Raw genomic sequence first — 22,649 nt, forward strand, 5'->3', positions numbered from 1 at the left:
GCGAGGACTTGATGCTCATGGTATATCGGCAGGGTCGGAAGAGTGGCAAGTCGATGTTGACTTTTTTTTGTTTGTCGAGGATAATGAGCAGACCAAGATGGGCTGGCTGCAAGGGTAAGGCGAGCTGCAGTATAAAAGGGAGAGATGTCAAACGACACACATGCAGCTGGGCCGACGTCAGACAGTCAGTCACAAAGGGAATCACGACCCAAGCAAAAGCACCCGGGCAGTCGATAAAATGTGCGTCTCAAGGGTGGTTCTGAGCGCAATAATTGCTGTGGCAGGCGTCCCAAACAGGCAAGACGGGCTGTTCCTCGCCTGTCCGTCCCGCGATACAAACTTTCGTTGGGCACCGATGACATGGGTGTGCCCAGCTTCCAGCCAACAGGGGAGACGCTGTCGACGGCATGCTGCATTCTGCCCTGCGTCTGCGCGGGCTGGCGGGCTGCAAAAAACCCACACCCACCATGCGTTCGTTCGGCCTAGCCTGGATGAAGCAAGCGTTGCCAGGGGCCCGAGATGCGCACCTGGATATCCCGCTGCCAGGCTGGGAATAACAGTCGACTGGGCCTGGAGAATGGCAGTCTGGCAGAGGACTGACTGGTGGTTCTGGTGGAGGGTGTGGCCCGCCCCGGATTTCCAGGGGTTCCAGACTTGGTCGATGCGGTGGTTTTCTGTGGATGACGGCACTCTTTCTCCTCTCACCGTGTCCACTCTGCTGCGTTCAGCATGCAACATCTCTTGGCCGGCTGGTGTGCAGCATTGGCCCACCGTGTTCTGGATGTCAATTGTGAGTCAAGTTCGCCGTCTGGGACTCTGGACCCTTCCCCCAAGATGCAGGCGTCTTGGAATAATCTCTCGCCTCACTTTCATTGGAGCCGGGACCAGAGCCAGGGAGCCCAAGAGTTCGTTTTGGGGGTGGCAAAATTAGATTCGTGTTTCTTGTGCGACGTCGAAGCTGGTGGTCGCACACCCATACAGAGAGAGGTACATACGCCTCGCCCTGGCAGCCCTGGCTGGCTCTGACATCTTCCCAATAAACTTGCTTGTCGGCCCGGCCTGCCAGTCCAGTCAGCGCCCGGCACACACACACACGCATACCTCTACGCCAGCTGATGCTGAGTTGTCTGCGCTTTTCACCAGTCGCTGCCGGTGACAGCTTGTGCTGTACGACTTGCCCTGGCCCAGATGAAGGCGCCTGGGCTCGCCCAACTCCGGCTCAACACTCCCACAGGCCCGTGGCTCGCTGCCAGGTGCATTGTCGGGTTTGCCCTGCTTGCGCCGTGATCTCCCAGCCACCGCCGTTGGCCCAGGAGCCGGAGCTGATTCGCGTCGCGGGTTTGCATGGCGCTTGTATTGGTTTACTTTTTGGATTCAGTGGGGCATGGCTGCAGTCTGCAGTCACCTGCACGCGGATCATCTCTGAGAAAGGGCCCCCAGGCACCGTGGCTTGCCTGGGCACTCGTTCTGACAAGAAGGGGGCCGTCTTGGTGCCCGATCTTTTTCTGCCCGTCCGGCAACCGCCCCCAACCCAACCCCTGATTCGTCCTGCGTCTCCGGATCGGCAACTTAGGGACCCTTGGGCAAAAACTTACCACACCTCAGGACCTCGGGACCCTTGGGCCAAACGAGACAGTTCTGGCATCACACTTTGAGTCTTTCTCATTTCATCTCCCTCCCTCGATGCCATGATTTATTTTTGGGTCAATTCACGTTGGCCGTGGTATTAAAAGAACAAATCGTAGGCAAGGCCCACGGTTAATACCGCCGTCATTGAAAAGCTGTTAATTCTATTGTCCCCAGATGCCACAACGTGTGTTTGCATAGTCTGCTTGCAAATGCCTTGGCGGATCTAGTGGGTACGTACTTAGTCATACTACTGTACATGCCTTTTTGACTGTATGGACGTGGCGCATGGGGCATGAATGCTGCGGTACGCGGGTAGGGCTGCATGCCATGTGTTGGCTCCGTGACAAGTAGGCTACTCCTCTCCGGGGCTGCTAGGATTGTGGCTGCGCCCTAAGGACCCTGAGCATGTGTCAAGGCGGACTGTCAGCAGCCATTTGATTCGATGAAAGAGTAGGAACTGCCGCCAAAGCGCTTGATTCCGAGCCCTTCCAGCCTTCGAAGCGTGTCCAGGGACAAGTAAAGACACTACCCTATGCCTATCCGGATTCCAGGCTCTGCCTAGGTACTAATCTCTCCCATTCATGCCCTATGCCACAGGAGTAGACTTGGTAAAACCAACTCGTACCAAGGCTGCTCTTATTTAGTCTGTGAAAGACAGGTAGCAGTGCCCCAAGTGCTTGAGCCGTTATCGACGGTCTTTGCCCCGACGACCTTCAAAGGCGGTTGACTTTCCCTTGGCTGGGCTGTGACCGTGGGGGGGGGGGGGGGGCGATAACCCGATGAACGTCTCCAAATGGTTGCACCTTATTGATAGTGCTACTTCTCAGCCTGATCTTACCGGGACGCTATTTCCCGTGTCAGTTGGGCGACAGACGTAGGTCAGCCTGGTCGGGCGTCCGTTGACGCTGTCCAACTACTCCGTGCCCAAACAGCGCAGATTGTCTGTTGCCCATGGTCTTGCAGTCCTCCTACGGGCGTCTGATGGCTCCCGACTGGTCCACGTGCACATGAAGCGCATAATGCAGTAGTAGGCTCGTGTGGCGTGGGGATATGTGGCTGTTGTGTTCTCGATGACTCCAATGTTCCAGCCAACAAAAAAGTGTTCGGTCTGCCTGGGGCTGTGCCTCGACGTACCTAGGACGTACTAAGGGTGACCACCACGCCATCCCGTGTTATTGGCATTGTGTCCTTTTTTTCTTCTTCAAATGCTGGGCCTTTAGCATTTACCGCGGCACCACGGCGCCACATACGTTTTGTATGCATCGGGGTTAGAAACAAATCCACTACGCCATGCCAACCGGCCCAATCCTTCATCATGTGGTCTCATTTCTAATTCCCATACATATAAGATGTTTGTGGCGCCTCTATATAGTGAATCCTTCATCATACGGTCCAATATTTTCTCTGCTGTATGCTCAGCATGATCACCAAGGTACGTAGCAGCTCTTAAAACCCTTTTCAAGGTTGTCAGGCTTTCCACATTCCACAATTCAGCCAAATGCCCCTTTTCAGTTATACATTTTCAACCATTGCTCAAAGTGTCAACGTCTCTAACTCGAAGCCTTAGCATTATTTATCCTCATACTGGTTGTAGCTGGTTTCGCTTCTATTCCCCATAAGTCCGAGGACATACATGGCGCCTTCATACGGTGGTAGAAACCTCGGAGCAAGACCTTTGACCCTCCCATTCTAGTTCTGCCCCTCAACATAAAGCTCGTATTCATAGGCCGAGAAGATGAATGGCGCCACACCCTTGAGGTCATTTTCGAAGAGAGGAATGCTGGCGTAGTACTGTTCATGCGTTAGTGGACAGTCGCCCACCCACGGGCCCGTCTGCAAGTCGACAGAGGGGCTTACCTCAAATGTTCCGTTGGAACTCAGACTCCCCGTCTGCACCGTCCAGCCAAAAACCAAAGCCCCATCGCTCTCCGTCTTCTCCGCAAAAGTGCCGGTCATGAGGTCCCACCCGCTGGTCGCCGCCGCCTCGTACTGCTCGCCGGAGATGTAGCCGAGGCGCAGGCTCTTGAGCAGCCCGTACACGAACATCGACGAGCCGGAGCTCTCGATGTAGTTGCCCGAGCGCGTCTCCATGCCGGGGTCCATGATGTTGTACCAGCCCTTGTACACCTTGTCCTGGGCGGCGACGATGGCGTCCGCCAGGCTCTGCAGGTAGGTCAGGAGGCGCTCCCTGCCGGGGTGGTCCTCTGGGAAGTAGTCAAGCGTGTCTACGAGTGCCATGATGTACCTGTCTTGCCGTCAGCTTGGGCTACCGCGGGACGCACTCTGTGACCGAGGGGGCTCACCATCCAACAGCACGGCCCCACACGTGAGGCGATGCACCGGTCTCGGGATCAGCCCACACCTTCGTCTTGGAGACATCGAATCCGTGGAGCGGCAGCCCATTCGTGCGCTCTCGATCTACAGTAGTGCCCGCATCGATCAGGTCGAATTGCAGGGCGATATCGTCCCAGGCCGTCGTGTTTTCAGGCTCGAACTCGTACGTCCATCGGGCATAGAACACATCCAGCATGTAGATTCCATCCAACCACATCTGTTCCGACCCAATTCAGCCTCTTGGCACGCTCAGGGCTCACCCCATCGATGCTTCCACGTACCTGATCAATGTAGTCTGGGTAACGATGATAGAATCCTCCAGCTGGGGTGCGGCGGCTGCGGTCGATCTGATCCCTGAGGAATTTGGCCGCAGTCTTGTAGATCTCCTCGCCGCCAGTAATGTTGTACATGTCGAGGAACGTATGCCCAAAGCGGATGTCATCAATGGAGTTGCTGTTGTTGTACATGAGGATGCTGCCATCGTTGGCCGGGTAGAGCTGGATGTCTGCGTGCTTCTCAATGTACGCCTTATACTTATCGTCCTGGGTGCGGTCGTACGCGAGCTTCACGCCGGACAGCAGCGCCGACACTGTGTAGGCGTGTGTGGGCTCAATGCCGTGCTTGATCTGGCTGTCGGCCATCCATGTCAGGTAGCGAGGCTGCCCGTGGAAGTCACCTGGTGAGATCTTCTGGGCCGGGGGGATGGTGAACCAGCCATTGGGCAGAGAGACATTGTTTGCCGCGAGAGCGGTGCCGGCTAGTGCCAGGTTACCCAGAAAGGACTTCATCATCATCGATGTCTTTGCAGCTGTGCCCCCGCATATCACGATAGTATTTCATCGTGCCGAGTTCCGGCCTTTTATAATCTCTTGACGTCCCTCGATGCTTCCTAGTGCCATTGCTTACGGAAAATTTGACGATGCTGCCCTGCACCCAAGACTGTATTGCGCATGTACCGCAAGCCGGCCAAGCACTTCTCCTCCTCATCTCTCCCCTGCACGAAATCGCTCGGCTCCTTTCATTGTCGTTGCACTCGATGGTAAGTCTTGGTACAGTTCCACATATCCACACGGTCGCACAACATGATTGGAAGGCCAGCCATGCGAACGGTGAAGGCTGGCGATCAGACGCAGATGCTCGCCTCTAAGATAGCCCGTTGGGTCTAATCATAACCGCGGAAATGTCATCGGAAAAGTGTCTCTGTGTCCATAACACCGGGGCCGATGCTAAGTTACTGGACGGATAAATATTTAGGGCGCATGCGATGATACTTGGCACTTTGCGGGGAAATGGGTATCCCTCATGTTGTCTGCGACTTGACTGGCTGGGCAAGGAGCACGCATGACTGGGTACCGGTAATTTGGCGATGGGCTCTTTTTTAAGGGGATAAAAACCATACACTAATGAACATGCGAACTTGGGTCCCTTCGGACTGACCGAACTTTAAAATGCCACAAAAAAACTTATTCCCAAGATCGCCCTTTGACCATGTGGCTGGAGGCTGGCACTTCACCAACTTGCCTCGTCCAGGAGTCCGTTCTCCAAATGGAAACGCTCCAGCTGCCTTGAACGAGCTCGCCAGCCACGTCCCGTCGCATCCAGAAGGAGGCCGTCCTGGTGTCGGTGACATATTTGAAAGTCGTCACGACGTGAACCCCCTTTGCCCGAAGCTCCTTGGCCTTCTCGGAACTGTCCCCAGTCTCATCATCGAGCAGCGTCATCCTTAGCGCTTCCGGCATTCTGCCGTGGTCTGTGTTGTAAAACACAAGGATGAAGTGCGGAATACGCAATTGGACACGTCCAACGTTGAAGTCTGGAAACGTGACAGAATATTCGCCGACATCTGCCAGTGTGACCTGGGCTCCATCAGCAACGACGAACCCGAACGGAATCAGGCCTCTCCAAATGCCCAGAACTGTGGTGAACTCTGCAACCCACGGAGCCACAGTAATCTGCTTCAGCGGATGCAGTTTGCTCACATCCTCCGCATCCATGACTTCCTTCCTCGGCGCCCTTGCCGTGGTCTTAACGGTGCCAGATGTAAGGTTCTCGATCACGGTTCCGAGCCAGTGGGCTGGGTAGCCTATTTCAGCGAGGCGCACGACCAGCCTCATGAAGGCAGTCAGGTTGAGAGGCGCATAGACTGGGGCCCCGTCGTCGGGGTCGCGCGTCGCAGGCAGGCAGAGCTTGAGGAAGTGAGCGTACAGCCATCTCTCAACTCGTGCCCGAGGCATGAGCTTCCCCCAAGGCAGCTTTGGTGATGTGCCAGACAGCTGCCACGCCCAATAGTTGCTGCCCAGGTAGAACGGTTCTCCTGGAATGTCGGCTTCCCCGTCGTACTGATCAAACATCTCGGCGCGGAAGTGATTCCTGATCTCTTGCTTGCTCGACATGAGCAGGTATTCGGACAGGAAGGACTCCTGCGACTCGAACTTTGGTGGGTTCAGGAGGCAATTGTACTGGAAGCTGGAGCCTGCGTCTTTCAGCAGCGGCTGAGCGTGCTCGAGTGGGGTGAGTATTCCGCCCACGTAGTCCCTGTGGCCTGAAATGAGTTCCATGCTTCACCCCGGGGAGCCGCGAGAATGGAAGAAGTGGAATGGCCTGGAAGGCTTTGCATCAAGCAGAACTCACGGGATATTGCTCATATGCACACGATCAAACTGTTGCGGGAGCGACATGGAGGGTCTTGTCCCAGCCCGGCCGTCTATGAGGCCGTATCTGAGTCCCTCCATGATGTCTGTCATCTCCCCAGCTATAATCTCCATCCGAACCTTGGAGGATTTCAGGACATGATTCAAAGACCCGGCAACCACGGAGAAGTAGGTCGCTATGACTTGGATAACTCCCTTCTGGCCAGGAAATAGGGTGGTTGTTGCTATATCGCCCAACAGACACGTGGCTACCTCCATAGGGTCTCCCTCTATCCCGAGCAACTTCGTCCATTCAAGGCCAGCGGGCCTATTCACTTCAGAGTTGCGCTCTTTCTTGGTCTGCCACATGAGGTCGATCATCGTCACGTTCGTCCTCCAGTGCTTATTGATGTGGTCGTCAAGTTTGCGCCCGGCTTGCTCCCTGGTAGCTTGCTTTTTAGACCTCATCTGCTCGAGGATTGGGGCAAGTTGGGGCTCGTGTAGCCGAACAAAGGCTTCGGGCGGCGGGGTTATTGTAAATTCGTCGAAAATCGCCTCATCTTCCTCAAATGCGGCAGGTGTCGGGGGGTCGATGTCCATCAGGCCATTCAACATACGACGCATTCCTTGGTCACGCATGGCGGCTTGGGTTGTCTTTCTGATGTTCTCTGGTCGGTAGAGATCGTCCAATGGTTCGGACCACAGGCGCAGATGCTGAAGGACTTGTGCCCGGGTGTCTTCTGACATGATAACCCACTTGAGGAAGGCACTTTTCGGACTGTCTCTCTCAAGAATGTCTATGAGGTTTAATATCGTCTTGGACAAAGTCGCGTGGACAAACGGCGGCACAACGTGCCCAACAAATAGGTAAGCAATGGTCCAAGTAAGATTGCTGGTCTCTTGGCCCTTGAGGCCCTTAGGCAGCTGTGACATGAGTCTCAGCATGACGAGTATTCGAGCCAGTGCGGCCGGTTTCAGGTCGATGAGGGTGAAGTGCAGCTCTTTCGGGAGATTCTCGTTCATCAATGACTCCATATCTGGCACCACGATGGATGTCAAGGTCTCCCACAGATTGCGCGCATCACCTATTCCGCACATGAGGAATGATAGACTGCTATCGCCACGGGACTTTGCCTCCAGCCGTTTTTCAAAGAGGGACTGGGCAGAGTCGTGGCCGATTGGATAATATTCAGGTTCATCTTGTCTGCAGAAATTATCAGAACACGCGGCAGTCACCGTGATGGACTTTGCTCTCTTACAAACACGGCTTGTACCGGGGCAGGCGATCTAAGATATCGCGTCTCATCGTCTTGATGTTCGCATCTGGGTGCTTCAGCCCTTCAGATACTCTCAAGCTTTTCAAAATCAAGTCTTTCCCAGGTACGTCACCGCACTTCGCAAGGGCTGATCGAGCCTGTTCGGTTTGCAAGCAGTGCAGGTGGCAGCGGGCTAGGCGGAGGTACAATTTGTCCCTCGACGGTGACTCGTCGCCTGTCAGCGACAGGGCTTTCTGGATGAGTTCCGCTGCTTCGCCGTACTGGCCCATCTCAAACTTTGCGGCTGACAGGTTTGAGACTGGTGCCGGGTCATCCGGCGCCAGGGACGCCGCCTCCTGGTAGCATTTGATGGCTTTTCAATGCGTGTGTGAGAGCGTGCGAGCCCGGGGAGATCGTGGAGGCGAACACTCACCTTCCGGCAGCTTGCTCTGTTTGTAGAAGGCATTGCCTCGCTCTCGCGCCGCGGTCGCCATGAATCGCAATCGCGTGATGGTCAGGAGTCGGAACAGACGAGGGTGATGTTTCTGCAATGAAGAACCGGTCCTGTTTCTGTTGCTCTTGACGTTGTAGCCCTACGTCCTCGAAAGGTAGAGTTCTACCAAATTTGCTTGCAGGGGGTTCCGAAACACCCCGCTCGGCTGCTCATTTGTCCTGGCAACCAGGACAAGAGCCAATGTCCACCCACCCAGCGTTTTCCGTCCACCCACCCAGTACCGATTTTTCTTAACAACTCCCTTACATTTGAAAGTACTTTCTGAGTTCACACCAAGAGAACTCCACGCTATTTTCTTCTCCAATTCATACCACTTAAGGTACAAGCCCCTTCGCCCTCTGGCCTTCTGGCCTTCTAGCATTCAGTTGGCATCCAGCATGTCTAAATGGTCAGTTGTCACCTAAATATCTACAGGCCAAAAGGGTGCCAGAAGGGGTGCATGAAGGCTAGAAGGGGCTTTGTACCTTAGTAATTGAAAATTTAGAGAATCCTGGTCAGGTACATAGTTTTATATGGACCGTCCACGTAAAACCTTGTACTGGGTGGGTGGACGGAAAACGCTGGGTGAGTGGACGCAAATGCTGGGTGGGTGGACGCCCCGTGCAATGTTTGTTAAACAGATCGCGAAATCCCTTGCAGTCCAAAAGACAGCAAGCCTTCAGGGGATATGCAACTGATCCCCTTTTCTTATCCGGTGTTTAACATCGCGAGACTGTGTTCTATTTCCCTTTTCTGCCTACCCTCCACCAGGTTCGGGCACATCGGCTCTTTCATCATAATTTCAGCACAAACAATCACCCACCACGGCAGCCTTCCTGACTTAAGATGCTTTTGTAATTCGCGAAAGGAACGGAAAAGGATTATAGGCCTTGTTTCCCCCCAAGACACCTACTACTATACTACCACGAGCAGGGGAAAAGGTTCCAGGCACGGGCATGCATTGCATTTGAGAAAGAACATTAAAATTGTTTTTACGGATGTCACGTATGCAAACGTAACCGGTGGTTTGGTTGGCTGAGTTGTTCGTCCTTTCAGCCGAAATTTCAGCTCGAGGAATACACTTCTGTCGACTTGGGGGCAGTGTGAAGTCGAAGCGTGCCGTGTGCATCGATGTGAAATATGAATGTGCTCATGTAATCATTTCCATTGAATGTTGAACCGTCGGAGCGCTTGTGGAGAAGAGTGACATGTGGAATATGTAAGTGAATAGCAAGTATCCGTCCAAGGGTGAATGAAAATGCCCCACCCAGGAAGGAAGTCGACGGACTCGGACTGGGACCTGTCTGCTCCCCAGATGCTGCTTGATGCCACCTCCCACTCTCCTTCTTCCGCACACCACTCAACAAATGACTTTCCGGAGATTCTCTGTCAACTTGGTCGCAGGACGAGTTCATTCTTCTCTTTGCTCCCGTTTGTTTCCTTGATCATCAACCGGTGTTTTCTGCCCCCCCCCCCTCCAACCGACCGGTCTTCCTTGAGCATTGTCACGATGGCGACCTTTGTTGACTACTACGCCGTCCTTGGCATCGAGCCTAGCGCAAACCTCAACGAGATCAAGAAGGCATACCGTCAGCTCGCCCTCAAGCACCACCCCGACAAGGCAGCACCAGGGAGCAAGCCCGACTCGAGCAAGTTCATCAGCGCCTTGGCTGCTTACGAAGTCCTGGTAGATGATTCCAAGCGCAAGGCGTACGATGTTCAGTACAACAAGGCCTCCAACGGCACGGCTACCTATTCAGCGACCCGTGCGACACAACACCGAAAGCGAAAGGCAAGCGGCGGATTTAGCGGAGGGTTCTGGTCTCATCCGGCGCGCGATGGAGATGGCATCAACGTCCCCGGCGCCTATCCTTCGGAGGATGAGGCGAGTGAGTCTGACTATCAATACGAGGAAACAGACGCATACGAATATGCATGTGGCGACGGGGAACGCTACTTCCATTCCTGTTGCACTGGAGAGTCCAGCTTTGACAACACTAGCCTCTACTCTGAGGGGTCTGACGCAACGGACAACCGATCCCAGTCCCCTCACGACCTTACAGAGGACGTCTCTCCCGCCCAAGGCTGCGGCAGCGAGTCGGGAGCCGAGACTGAGCTCCGCCGCGGCGACGAGAAGAAAGCCTCGAGCATTGCTGACCCCATCAGCGGGGCTTTTGACATTCTGGAGGACATTCTAGAATCGCAGTACCTGGGGGACAAGGTCAAGGGCCGCTATTATGGTGAGTACATGCTCCATTTGTCCGATGTTACCGAGTGCGTGGATGCCCACTTGGGTAGGCAGGTTTTGTCGGGGTTTGTGTCAGGATACATAAACCTCTCGCATTTTTGCTGTCAATCTAGGAAGCCTATGGGACATTATTCATGCTGAAAAGCAAAAGTACAAAGGATATTAAGCTGCTTCTGAAATTGACCAGGTGGCTGACGTATTTGATTGCCAGACAACGCTCTAGACGAACTTCGCCTGCAGAAGGGCCGGTGCAAAGAAATCGACAACAAGCTCGATGATATCGATGCTCGAATGCGCCGCCGCGTCGGCGACATGCCCGCTGGCAGCATCCCCCTCCAAGAATTTGATAACTCCCTCAAGCGGAGAATCATTGCTGCTCATCGCACCGTCAGCGCCGCTCAGCTGGAGGTCGAGCGAGCAATCTTCATCATGCGCCACGAGAAGAAGCCCGGATCCTGGAAGGCCAATGACAAGACGACGCGTGGCGTTATCAGTACGATCGAGAAGAGCGCCGATGTCTTATCGCAGATGAGGCAGGGGCTGACCGGCCTGGAATATATCATGGTCAAGATGGAGGGATGGGCCAATTCGGACCTGAGGCAGCTCAAGGGCTGTTTGTTTAGCTTCATGTCTGACCTGCGCGACTGGAGCGAGGAGATTGCCTCGCGCACATGATGCTGGTCGCGAGTCACAGGCAAGCCATGCCTGCCGTGGTGGAAATGGAGCGGCTGAGATCGACAAAGTCTCTCAAACAACCCCCCACATTTTGATGAAGGCATGGTTCACGGCATGAAGGATTTGTGAGGGGAGGCAAAGGCGGCCAGTGGGACACCTTCCGCCGGAAATGTGTTCAACAGGGTGTACAAGGTTGTGCAAGGTTTGAGGGTTTTGACAGCGTGCACGTGCTCCTCTGTGATCATTTGGATTTGTTCCACACAGTTGGAATTGAGCATACAGCGTTTCTGTCTATTTGTGAGGGGAGGTATAATGGTGGAGGTGTGATCGGATGAAGGAGCCTCTGGGTGGTAGCCAATCGGCCAAAAAGAGCTTCGTGGATGGGCTATTGTGGTGTGGGAAACAATAGTACTCGACGCTTCCCTACGGTAGCTGGCCAGTACCTGAAAGAGAAGAATAACGCTTCTGAATAGGCACAATGAACAATAAGCAGGCACCCCCACCGTGCGGTTGTTCAACTTCAAAAGCCCATAAAAATCCCACGATCCCCGACCTTTGAGTTGTGGAAAAATCTTCGAGCAACCGAGATCTCCGATTTTCTTTAGCATCTGCAGACAATCCCAAGCTTTTGTGACTCATCAACTTGAAGTTGACGATCTTTTCTTCCCATACCCAGCCGATACCACCAGTCCCAGTCTCAGATTCCCTACTTTCAATTATGGCTTGTCTCCCAGATTCATTGATGCCTCAGGGCCAGGGCCGACTCTACCCACCTGGCCAGAGCCGGCTCGAGTTGACACCCACCGAAATCCTCACTATGATTGTCGGCGAGCTCTCACAAAACGAGCTCCAGTCTTACCTCGATATTCAAAACAGAGATCGGTGCGAGGCTATTGGAAGAATCCACCAGAACATAAGAAGTCTCTGCCTGACATCAAAGCGAGTTGAGTCTATCGCAAGGCCTCTCCTATTTCGAACTATCACGGTCTCTTCGCCTAAACAGCTGCTGCTGCTGTATTCAGCACTGCTGGAGAAGACGCAGCTCGGCTTTTACATCAGAGAGATCAGTCTCGAGATTCTTCCCAAAAGTATCAACCCGAAGGACTTCCTGCCTCTGCCCTCCGGAGCCTTGACCCTCCTCACCACGCCCTGGGAGAGTCCAGGCCGCGAACTGGACACTGAGGATCATGAGTACCCGGCTTACTATTGCGATCAAATTCTCTCCTTGGCCTTGTACTCGATACTTCGAAGAGCACCAGATACTCAGAAACTGGTCCTCAGAATCCAGCAAGTCTCGTTCCGCTACCCCGAGGACCGCGAAAAGGACCTCACCTTCGCGTACGAGCCTTTCTTCAGAAGGGTTCAGTTTGCACGTGCCAGAGCTGAGTTCCTCCCGCGTCTGAAGACTTTGCAGCTCCTTGGAGATCCAGAGCTCCCAGGCAAGATGGTCATATACGACATCTGCGCACCTCTGTTCCAGAGCAGCACCTTGGAGAACATCGCCGTGTCTCAGGTGCTGGGCCTCTTGGACGACTCGGGGTGTGAGGTCTCGTCCGCTTCTGACAAAGCTCTCGGGACTATCAAGACCGCCGAACTACGAGATTGTCTTTGTGGGGATCGGGAACTGCGGGGGTTTGGAAGTGTATTTCCCAACCTCGAGTCTTTCAAGTTATCACTCATGATGGACGACTTTTGCAACTCTAGCGACGCGAATGGCGCGCGCGGCGAGAATCGCTTCGAGGACCTCGAGGGGTCTCTGAGGAAGATGAAAAGTCTTCATACCCTGAATCTCGAGTTCTCGCACACTTTCAAGGCCATCGATATGTCGAAGTTGCCCGCAGAGGGCCTGAGTCTTGCATCGCTAGTCAATCTGGCGATTCTGAGAATCCCTCTCATGATCTTGGCGGGTGGAGACGACACAACCAGCTGGAGCATCGGAAGTCGCCTCGCCCGGAACCTGCCGCGATACTTGAAGCACCTGACCGTGTCTATCGAGGTCAGCAGCCTCACGCACTGGTATGGGGACGGCGCCACGGATGTGTCCAGCGCAACCAGCACGCAGATCTCGACTATCCTTGGCTTCATAGAGGCGCTGTCCAGCCTTGGGACAGAGGTATTCCCGCACCTGAAAGAGGTAGTATGTTGCTACACGATGAAGGGTTACCGGCGCCGGCAAGAAATCGAGATCGCCGAGGCCACCAGCACGGACTTGGAGGAAGCGGATCTCTTTGGACTTGATGAAGACAGCTCCCAACGCCTAGAGAAACTCCGGAGATCAGTTCGGCGTTCACAAATACGTTTCAGTGTAGCATATGAGGAGCTCTACGGCAATATCGAGAGCCGGGATGGAGGTTGGGCGTGAGACACGGAGGGGATGCGCCGAAAGGGCTATCGTGGTTCCAGGATCTTTAAGAATTTCTCATAACAGCAGAGAATCAAAATTAGCCAGGCCCCTTCCGTCCTGATTCTTTCCCAGATGTACCTTCTATCTAATCAGTGTTGAGATGATGGTGAATCTGACTGCGGCCCTTGACAACCCCTCGACATCGCTAGCTTCCGAGCCCGCACCTCGAGCAACGTGATCTCGAAGATAAGCTCCTTCCGAAAGAATCCTCTGCCTTTAGACCTCTCCTCGTCTGTAGGACATGGATACTCGACTTTATCACCCCGGCAGTGGTGCGCGCGTGCGTCGCCATCATCATCACCGAGGGGCTTGCGTTCCCAAACATCCCGGCAGATACCCGTCTCGGAGATGGGATCCTCTGGGTCGATCCGGAACAGGTTCTTCTCGCCCGGAAGGATGGGTAATGGGCTTGTAATCCCTTCCATGTCCGACAATAGAAACTCAAAGAGGTCCTTCCTTTGCTCTGGGAGCAACTGCCAGATGCGGTACGTCACAGCGCGATGGTTGGAATGAAAATATATTTCATAGGGATCTTGAAGTGGTTGCTGCAATGCGCGGTACTGAGACAGCAACCATTCAAAATGCTCCCACTTATCCGGATCCAGAAGCTGTAGATTACGACGGGAAACTTCACTTCTATTGCAGGGGAGGAAGCAATCCTCCAGACACTATTACGGCCTGTTAGTGTGTTGTGCTGGACAGGGGGGGGGGCGGACAGTAAATGCGGAAGAGCATGCATGCCAGTGTAATACAAAAAACCTCACATTTTCCCAGGCGTCAATCTGCCGTCGCCGGTCAAACAGGATCACACCGCCGAATATCTGAGCTTCAGCCCAGTATCCGACTGCATCGGCGACTCCGTGAGGATACTGTTCGATGTCTTTATACTGGCTGTGTACGAAGAACGTCGGGGAGTCGTTATCCACCTTCAGCAGTGCTTTGTGGTCACCCAAGTCTAGGTCCCGCTTATATATATGCGCCGCGATCTGGTGTACAGATACGGCCACGAGTTCGATCAATCCAGCTTTGTATGCTTGAGACCCGGGTGATGCGGCGAGATAACGGCGGATGAGCTGTACGATGCCCGTGTGTGTTAGAACCGCTGTTCTGATTGGTACTGAGGCCAATGACTTACATCAAAGTTAAACTTCAAGGTATGCAAGTTGGATATGTCTAGAATTTGATCGACTTTCTCATGGACCCCACCGCACAGCTCGGAGTGTGCGTAGATGGGATGATCTCCTAAAGGCCTCTCGGGCATCGAAGAAAGAGTCTGGCTGAGTGGTGCACCATCCACAATTTGAGCATATGTTTACCGCGAAACTTCTGTAAGCATGACTCTCCCCAGTGCTCGCGTGTATGCTACAAAATGCTACCCTCTCCCCAGGTCATCAACTGTGGCCTTGCGAACATGTGGCTCAGTGTTGACTGGGGCCCGCGAAGGAGAATCGCTCGGCATCTGAGTTGGCGCCATGGATTCTTAGGATTACCCGGAACCAATGGGAGAAACCATGTGTGCGGGAAGTGTTATTATGGTGAAAGGTTAGAATGCTGAGAGCAACGTTGGCCAGTAATCCGTACAGATGTACTTATGTAGAGGGTCTCACGTGCAATGTTGCCTGGCGAGTGGATACGTCCATCAAGCTGACTCAGCCTACAAGGGAAGCACTCAGATTCAATGATAATTGTCCGTTCTTGATCTGCTACATCTCGAGGTCATTTAGTATAATGGGATCTTTGTACTTCCTGGTGGTTGAAAGTCTCCTTAGGCAGAGACTTACAGTCCTGGTCGTTGCAACGGGTCTAGCCTCACCACGTCATGTCACGAGAACAGCAGGATGACGCTCAATGCTGAATAAAGAGTGCGAATTTAGTCGACAGGATACTAGAGAACAGCAATGGACACTGCAATAAAGCATTGAGACTATACTACGCATGAATTGGTACATTACTGGAGTGGCTCCGTTTGTTATCGAACTAAGCAGGGGCGACGCCAAAGAGGCTCTAGGTAATCGATAGCATTTCATCTGAACCCCCCGTCTGCTCATATATTCCTCGTTGCTTCGTAGCGACGACTTATAGTGGAGCTACCCTCAGCTCCATGATTGCCTGATAATTGTCCAGTGTTCCAGTCGCCTTCAGTTCAGGCGTCCACAGAGCGTTGATCTTAGCTGCCGTTTCCAAACTCAGAGGGCCTTTCTGAATTGCTGCGACATTACACTTCCACTGCTCCATGGTTGTCGCTCCAACCACCATACCATCCTCCTTCGTAAGCGCCGAGTTGTATGCTACCCAGCGGTAGGCCATCTCGGCCCCAGAGATGCCCTCTGCGGCGGCAATGTTGTGCCACTCGTCTAGGGCTTGTAGAGCCAAGGGCTTGTTGTAGAGGAAGTGGTAGACCTTCCCGAGGAATCCCGCTTCGTTCCAACGGCCCTGGAGGGTGTCGGTGTGATCGCGGAATTGCTCGGATTTCTTGGCGAGGAAGCCGCCAGCCATAGGGCTGTATGCCACGAAGGAGATACCGTGCTTACGCAGAACATGTAGCAGCTCATCTTCAGGCAGACGAGCGATTGGGTTATAACTACCTTGGAAGACCGTTGGAAGGACAAAGTTGTTAGCCTTGCCAACCTTCATGACTTCCTCAACCTGTTCAACAGTATGATTAGATAGCCCCCACTGCTTGAAAACCCCCTCCTTGTAAGCAGCATCAAATCCAGATAGTGTTTCCTCAAGTGGAACACGTGCATCGGGGCCATGTAAGTATAAAGTCTCAAACTAAATATTGATAATGAGAGTCAGTATCTGTGAGGTGTGACGTCTTCAATAAAAATATAGAGAGCCGTATAGTAATTATAGTATTGTACTCGGGCTAGTTATAGTGTCGCACTTACCTGCTTGACACCAACCTTGCTTAAGCTTTGTCTAGCTTGGGAAAGAATGTTCTCCTTGTTGGAGACTTGGGTAGGGTGAACACCACCGGGAAGCTTCGTGGAAACAGGGAAGCCGTATTGTGACCCAACGTGAAGCTGCCCTAGCCACTCCTCACATTCGCCATAGGCAACGGCGCTGTCGAGCCCATTGACAATGTCCTTATTTTCCAAGAGGAGGTCGAGCCACGGCCTGACATCGTCAGCGGATGCAAAGCCCTGGTCCTTGCTGAAGATACCGGCCCCGAAGTCGATCCTCATCATGCTCATAGTTGGTAGGCTGGATTTGACACAGTAGTTGGTGTCTGGTGTGCAAGTGAGGGGATTGGAGGTGCTTCAGGAGCACGAAGAATGGCCAAGGACATCAGCTTTTGCGACGAGGACTTAGTATCAGTAAATGTACGAAGAAATGCCTCAGTGCTTTTTGTATGTACCGATTTGTGTCAGCAAAGGTGGAGTGTGGAAGCATTTTGGGCTCAAGTGCTGATCATCAGCATTGGCTAAGGCGGTTTCTGCCGTGCGTAGGATCAAACTATGCTACTCGAGGCTCAGTCGACCGACAGCCTTTAATACTACCAGTGACCGGCCAAAAGACTTATGCCACCAACCTGCATGTGATCCGACACGACGTCCAAAGATGCATGTTGACATAGTATGGGATATGTCATGGAGAACCTGCGCCGCAGTCTTGCGTCTTACTACTGGGGACTGGAAACAGACTGTCTAGACTCCAAGGGCAGTGGAATAATAACATTTACCACGCAGAGCGCAGACCTGGGTCCGCGTCGGCCTGAGATTACCTATCTGGGTAAATGCTGTACCTCTGCAGGTCAGCTGTCGCCCAAGTAGTCAGCCCTTCCAGCAGGATCAACCCAGGCGCCTACTAAGGGATTGCCAGTCTTCTTCTCATCACCTTGAGGCCCTTGCAAAGGTCCGATTCCTACCCGGATCAGTGAGAGGTCGTATCGCGGGGTTTCATTGCTGCATGATAGCTTGAGAACAACACCAGCGGTCTTTGTTTGGAGATTGCGAGAATGGGGCCGCCTTCCGCCGATCTCTGTGAACCCAACTATACTGGCATGGCGATGTCGTATGAGCACACCTGCTTACTAGGTACACCAAAGACCGTCGAAATAACCTTGGAACTCAGTACCAGACCATTTCTGCGAATCATCCTCAGAAAAGAGGGTAACCTGGGCTTATGAAAGTAGAAAAGCATTTCACATTCAGGATTTTATCTGCTACTAAAATATATTATTCGCACTCACATCCACCACAGTATGGGCCGGGGAAGGTGGCACCTCGCCAGTCTCCCACACCCTCTGTTCAGGCCCCACTTGAAAGACAATCTCACCTCCCTCAGTCATGATCCCTCCCGCATCCTCGTGCTCGAACCAGTTCTTCGTCCAATTTTCTCCGTTGATTGTTACGCCTTGGACATAGTAGCCTTGACGTCCGTCTCCATCATCCAAACCCTCCGCTCGGATACGCAGGGTACGATTGTGGTTAATCGTCATGTTCACGTCCTCGAACCATGGGCTCTCAATGAGATACACAGGTGTGGTAACGATTGGGTATAGCCCTAGCATCTGCCATATCAGCCAGCAGTTCAGCGCACCAGCGTCCGAGTTCCCAGGAATGCCGTCTGAGGTGTTGAAATAGAAATCATTGGCCAGTTGGCGTGATCTTTCGACAGACTTCCACTGCTTATTGAGATAGTTGTATAGATACGGCGTTTGGAAGTCAGGCTCGTTCGCAACGTTGTTGATGGTGGTAATGCCGTAGCCGTTGACACCAAGATCTACCCCTGACGTTTTTGGCTTGAAAACGTAGTCCAGTCGGTCTTCGAAGTGCTGCGGCCCGCCCATGAGCTCGATGACTCGCTCAACGTCGTGGGGAATTACGAAGGAATATTCTTTATCCTATCAGCAAAGTCTCTTAGAAGACAGCCAAGTAAGAAGCCAGGACTTACCGAACGCGGTGCCTTCGTAACTTTCATCCGCCCAGTTACATTCGCCGCAATCTGTGATGTCGTACGTTTTGTGGAATGTGCCGTTCGAGTATCGCGGCATTACGAAGCCCGAGAATCCCCGGCTCTCCGCCTCTGGGTCCCAGCTCCTTTGCCATCCAGCTGACCGGCGCATATACACATCACGGTCACCGGGCTCCTCGCCAGCAGCGATCTGAGCTACAGCAAAGTCGTTCAAGGAGTACTCGACAGTTTTGGAAACGGCCCGTGTGTTCCTATCAGCGGAAACATATGCCAGTTGAATCCAGTCGTCTAACGCGCCGCGGCCTTCCTTCAGTGAGCCCTGAGCGTCCACAGGGTTTTGGTCGAAGAAAGGAACCACCTCGGCGTTCTTCTTCACGGCAGCGTATCCCTCCGTCCAGTTGATGGCTCCGCGGAGCCCTTTGACGTATGCGTCGGCGAGAACGTTGTCGGCATTGGAGCCTCCTTGCACAAGGCCGTTGTAATTCCCGGATCTCCCATCGGGGAGATAGCCTTCGTGCTTGAACATGTCAATAAGAGATCGAATCATGCTTTCATAGTAGGCAGGCTGAATCAGATGCCACAGTGAAACCTGGTTGCGGAAAAGATCCCACATGGTGTAGAAGTCGTCCCAGTAGGGTTCATCCGAGTCCCATAGCGGGTTTTCGCCAACGCGCTCGCTCGGGATGAGGTGCATGAAGTACAAGCTTGAATACAGCAGTGCAAGCCTTGTTTTGTTAGCCCGCTCGGTCGTGTCCACACGAACCTTGGAGAAAACATCGCGATTCCATTCGTCGCGAGTGGCTTGGGCTGTGGTTCCAATGTCCCAGGAGGTTAGTTCTTCGTTCTTGTATGCGCATGCTTTATCAACCGAGATGAACGAGATTCCAACACGCGATTTGACCTCGGCGCTATGATCAGTGCCATTCCACGAGAAGATGGCCCCTACCCGCTCATTCATGGGGCCCGACCTCGCGGCAGAGCCACGGAAGGTCGGCTCAGGGATCGACTCGTTTCCAGACGAGCGGAAATGTCGTCCCACAGGAAATGTATTCTTCCCACTGAATGCCCTAGCTTTATCGGGCGCGGAGTCAAATTCGCCACACACGTAGACTACCACGGGCGCACCGAGGCACCAGCCATTGGCGATTGAGGCATACCCTGTGTAGATGCTGCTGTTCGGGTGGATCTCGATCTCACCGCCGGTATAGAATTGTGAGTCCCAGGAGCGCGTGGGATGAGGCAGGTAGTGCGACAAGTCAACGAGGACGTGCTTTTCGGAAGTCGAGGGGTATGTGTAATGGTAAAGACCTGCATGGCGAGACGCGGAGAGCTCGACGGTGACGCCGGACTCGAAGTGCGTTCGGAAATAGCCCACACTTGCTTCATCCTCGCAGTCCTAATAAGCGCCATTAGCTACGTATTCGCAATGCGCCAAAGGATACAAAATTCCACGCACACGAGTCTGCCAATATGTGCGGTTGTCCAGGAGGTTGACCGGCTCGTCTATTGAAGCAAGCGGCATCTGCGCCGGGAAGCCGTACTTGGGGCCACCACCCGTGCCGGATTCATGCATCAGGCTTATACCTGTGACTTTCCCCTGCGGCGTCCATCCACCGTTCAGCGCGCTCTGGTTGATGGGCTCCTCGTACGTGTCGATTCCGAGCTTGATCATGCCAAAGGGAACCGCGCCGCCGATGAAGACGTTGCCGCCGCCATCTGGAGGGCGTCAGTTTGCTAATTTGGGGTTGCGCAAGCCAAACGTGATTCATTTTAACTTACACACATAGCCTGGTATTTTCCCTTCAGATCCAATGAAAGGATTCACAAATTGGGTATAATCCACATCCTGAGCGTGAACCCGCAATGCAGCGATCGCCACAGAAAGCGATGCAGCTCGGACTGCAGCCATTGTGCGCATTTCACCTCAATCACTGCGCAGGCACAAAGCATGGCGTCGTTGTACGGTCAGCGGACCGCCCGTTTATTATACCATGAACAAGACGTGCATAGAGGGACCCCTCATGCCGCTTCCTGCACAATCCACTCCAACGCCTAACTCATTTTGCAATCTTCAAGGTTACTTTTCCGCTCGGCTGTCAGCATGTTTCCGCTTGCTATGACGTTGCAAGGACCCCTCTTTCTCGAGTAGGGCGCCTGCCAAGGTAAACCCCCCGCACGATAACGACTCACTACCGGTGTGCAGCGGACGTGGACGACAAGCCCGCTCACTTTCGCGGACCCACCGGGGTCAATATGGTATGTATGTAGGTGAGAGATGCCAGTAGCAAAGCCTCCTAGTCTTTCGCGGGTTACGCGGTGACGCATTGTAGCCCATTGCTTACAAGTCAAACATTGGAAAAGGATATCTCGCATAGACACTGCCTCGGGGTGACTGATGTATCCCTAGGTGATGTTAGCTTTTGTCGAAACTGGCCAGGACGCTACTCCATGATGGAAATTTAGTAGAATTGATGGCAGCATCGGGCAAAACGTACGCTACAACGATAGACAAGATAGACTCATCATTTGCTCAGGCCGAATTCCATCACTCCAACTTAACAGTGGGCGAAAGACAAAGGGACTTCCACATTTGTCGTCGGCAATCATGGCCCCAGAGTAGTAGCCTAATTGCGTGAGAGGGAAACGAGGCCACTAATACACAGTTTGCGAATAACACACGACGATGATTCATAGCTGTTCCAGGTTGCTTCCCGGAAACTATGAACGCGCGCCTAACATCAGCTGCCCCCCCCCCCCCCCAGATGCCGTCGACTTAAAGATAGCCCTTAGGCAGATATGTAATCCATGATGGCACCCTTTCAGCACTGGAAAGTGAGAATAAGGATGCGAAGACAATTTTGTTCGGCTACAGACACCACGATATTCGGTGGAAGTCTTCTGAAACGGTATTATGAGGAGATGACTGGGCATAAAATACCGTCAGAACAGATAATGTAGCTCACATTTCGCTAGATTATTCCCTGACATCAGCCAGTCACACGGACGTCCACACACCTCATGTCGTTGCTCTGATTCATCTGCACAGGAGGTTCTATAAAATGGCTCGCAATCCGCCTCAGGTCGCCTTTCTCTTTCTTTCTTCTCCGGCGCATCTCTTTTTTTGCAATCTTTATTTCATCATTGACACTCCCAGGAAAAAAGAGGGCTCACGGTAAGAAGCCCAGAGACCATTTCGATCTGTCAACTTAAGCCCCTTGGTATTATGGCGTACTCCGGCCGGGGCAAAGGTGCCCCTTACGACCACCGCCCCACAGGCTCACGAGGGCAGAGCAGCACCCAGCAGCGGGGCCAGTCCTCGCAGGCAGGCAGCAGCCGACTTGAAACTCTACCCAGCGAGCTTCCAACCGCTATCATTCAAAGCCTTACATCATACGAACCATACTCGCACGACCCTGACGACCAGGCCCTTCTGCGGGACTTGAGCAATCTTTGTCTGGTCTCAAAGCGGATGGACCTCCTTACCCGTGAACATCTTTTTAGAAAGGTGCCCATCAAGAGCATTCGCACGCTCATAAAACTTTTTCATACCTTGACTACAGAGAGAACTAAGGACTTCGCCTCTTTCATCAAGGAGGTCGACGTCAGTCTTGACTTTCGACAGGGCCTTAGGCCCCTCCGGCTCTCCGCGGCTGATCGAAACATCCTGGTTGAGGACTTGAATCGATATGCCGACGGAACATTGTCTGCACCCGAGAATGACTACGACATCCTGGGTCTCTTATTGTATGAGATCCTCGACAAGGCTTCCAACCTGCGCTTATTGAGCATGCACATTGCGGGAACCAATACCTGGCCAAGGAGATTGGATGAAGAACACTATGCTGAATTACTACTGCATCTACAGCCTAGAGCGTACACCCCCTTCTTCAACAGAATCCCGAACGACACTCTGGCGGTTGCGCGCGGTGCGATTCCTACGTTTCTGCCAAATCTGAAAACATTACACGTCTATGCCTCATCGAATACCGTAGTTGAGCCTGAGTTGTTCAGGAGGCTTGTGGATCTACCAAGCTTAAGAACTCTCTGTGTCGTCAATGAT

General features: G+C 53.2%; 7 protein-coding genes across 7 annotated transcripts; 2 read left to right on the forward strand and 5 right to left on the reverse strand.

Moving 5' to 3' along the window:
* Positions 1–3,318: 3,318 nt before the first annotated feature.
* On the reverse strand, positions 3,319–4,751 carry KVR01_002696 (uncharacterized protein; the record flags this gene model as incomplete). Its single annotated transcript, XM_044794923.1, has 4 exons — positions 3,319–3,420; positions 3,487–3,874; positions 3,933–4,180; positions 4,245–4,751. 4 exons carry the CDS (start codon positions 4,749–4,751, stop codon positions 3,319–3,321), a joined length of 1,245 nt encoding a protein of 414 aa, XP_044647711.1.
* A 721-nt stretch (positions 4,752–5,472) lies between these two features.
* On the reverse strand, positions 5,473–7,728 carry KVR01_002629 (uncharacterized protein; the record flags this gene model as incomplete). Its single annotated transcript, XM_044781368.1, has 2 exons — positions 6,930–7,728; positions 5,473–5,577 (listed from the first exon to the last, which is right to left on the reverse strand). The coding sequence occupies exons 1-2, from the start codon at positions 7,689–7,691 to the stop codon at positions 5,473–5,475; spliced, it is 867 nt and encodes a 288-aa protein (XP_044647644.1). The 5' UTR covers positions 7,692–7,728.
* A 2,124-nt stretch (positions 7,729–9,852) lies between these two features.
* KVR01_003117 (uncharacterized protein) lies at positions 9,853–11,265 on the forward strand (the record flags this gene model as incomplete). The annotated part of the gene is made up of 2 exons (XM_044786336.1): positions 9,853–10,582; positions 10,802–11,265. The coding sequence occupies 2 exons, from the start codon at positions 9,853–9,855 to the stop codon at positions 11,263–11,265; spliced, it is 1,194 nt and encodes a 397-aa protein (XP_044648132.1).
* Positions 11,266–12,082: 817 nt separating this feature from the next.
* KVR01_003420 (uncharacterized protein) lies at positions 12,083–13,627 on the forward strand (the record flags this gene model as incomplete). The annotated part of the gene is made up of 1 exon (XM_044787054.1): positions 12,083–13,627. The coding sequence occupies one exon, from the start codon at positions 12,083–12,085 to the stop codon at positions 13,625–13,627; it is 1,545 nt and encodes a 514-aa protein (XP_044648435.1).
* A 131-nt stretch (positions 13,628–13,758) lies between these two features.
* KVR01_002709 (uncharacterized protein) lies at positions 13,759–14,930 on the reverse strand (the record flags this gene model as incomplete). The annotated part of the gene is made up of 4 exons (XM_044785542.1): positions 13,759–14,277; positions 14,434–14,556; positions 14,596–14,634; positions 14,805–14,930. 4 exons carry the CDS (start codon positions 14,928–14,930, stop codon positions 13,759–13,761), a joined length of 807 nt encoding a protein of 268 aa, XP_044647724.1.
* An 815-nt stretch (positions 14,931–15,745) lies between these two features.
* Positions 15,746–16,866, reverse strand: KVR01_003144 (uncharacterized protein; the record flags this gene model as incomplete). Its single annotated transcript, XM_044786414.1, has 2 exons — positions 15,746–16,444; positions 16,561–16,866. The coding sequence occupies 2 exons, from the start codon at positions 16,864–16,866 to the stop codon at positions 15,746–15,748; spliced, it is 1,005 nt and encodes a 334-aa protein (XP_044648159.1).
* A 974-nt stretch (positions 16,867–17,840) lies between these two features.
* Positions 17,841–20,498, reverse strand: KVR01_002026 (uncharacterized protein; the record flags this gene model as incomplete). Its single annotated transcript, XM_044794623.1, has 4 exons — positions 17,841–18,511; positions 18,569–19,985; positions 20,046–20,305; positions 20,369–20,498. 4 exons carry the CDS (start codon positions 20,496–20,498, stop codon positions 17,841–17,843), a joined length of 2,478 nt encoding a protein of 825 aa, XP_044647041.1.
* Positions 20,499–22,649: the final 2,151 nt, after the last annotated feature.

The sequence above is a fragment of the Diaporthe batatas genome (assembly GCF_019321695.1).
Source record: "Diaporthe batatas strain CRI 302-4 chromosome Unknown Contig00003, whole genome shotgun sequence".
In the NCBI taxonomy this organism is placed as follows: domain Eukaryota; kingdom Fungi; phylum Ascomycota; class Sordariomycetes; order Diaporthales; family Diaporthaceae; genus Diaporthe; species Diaporthe batatas.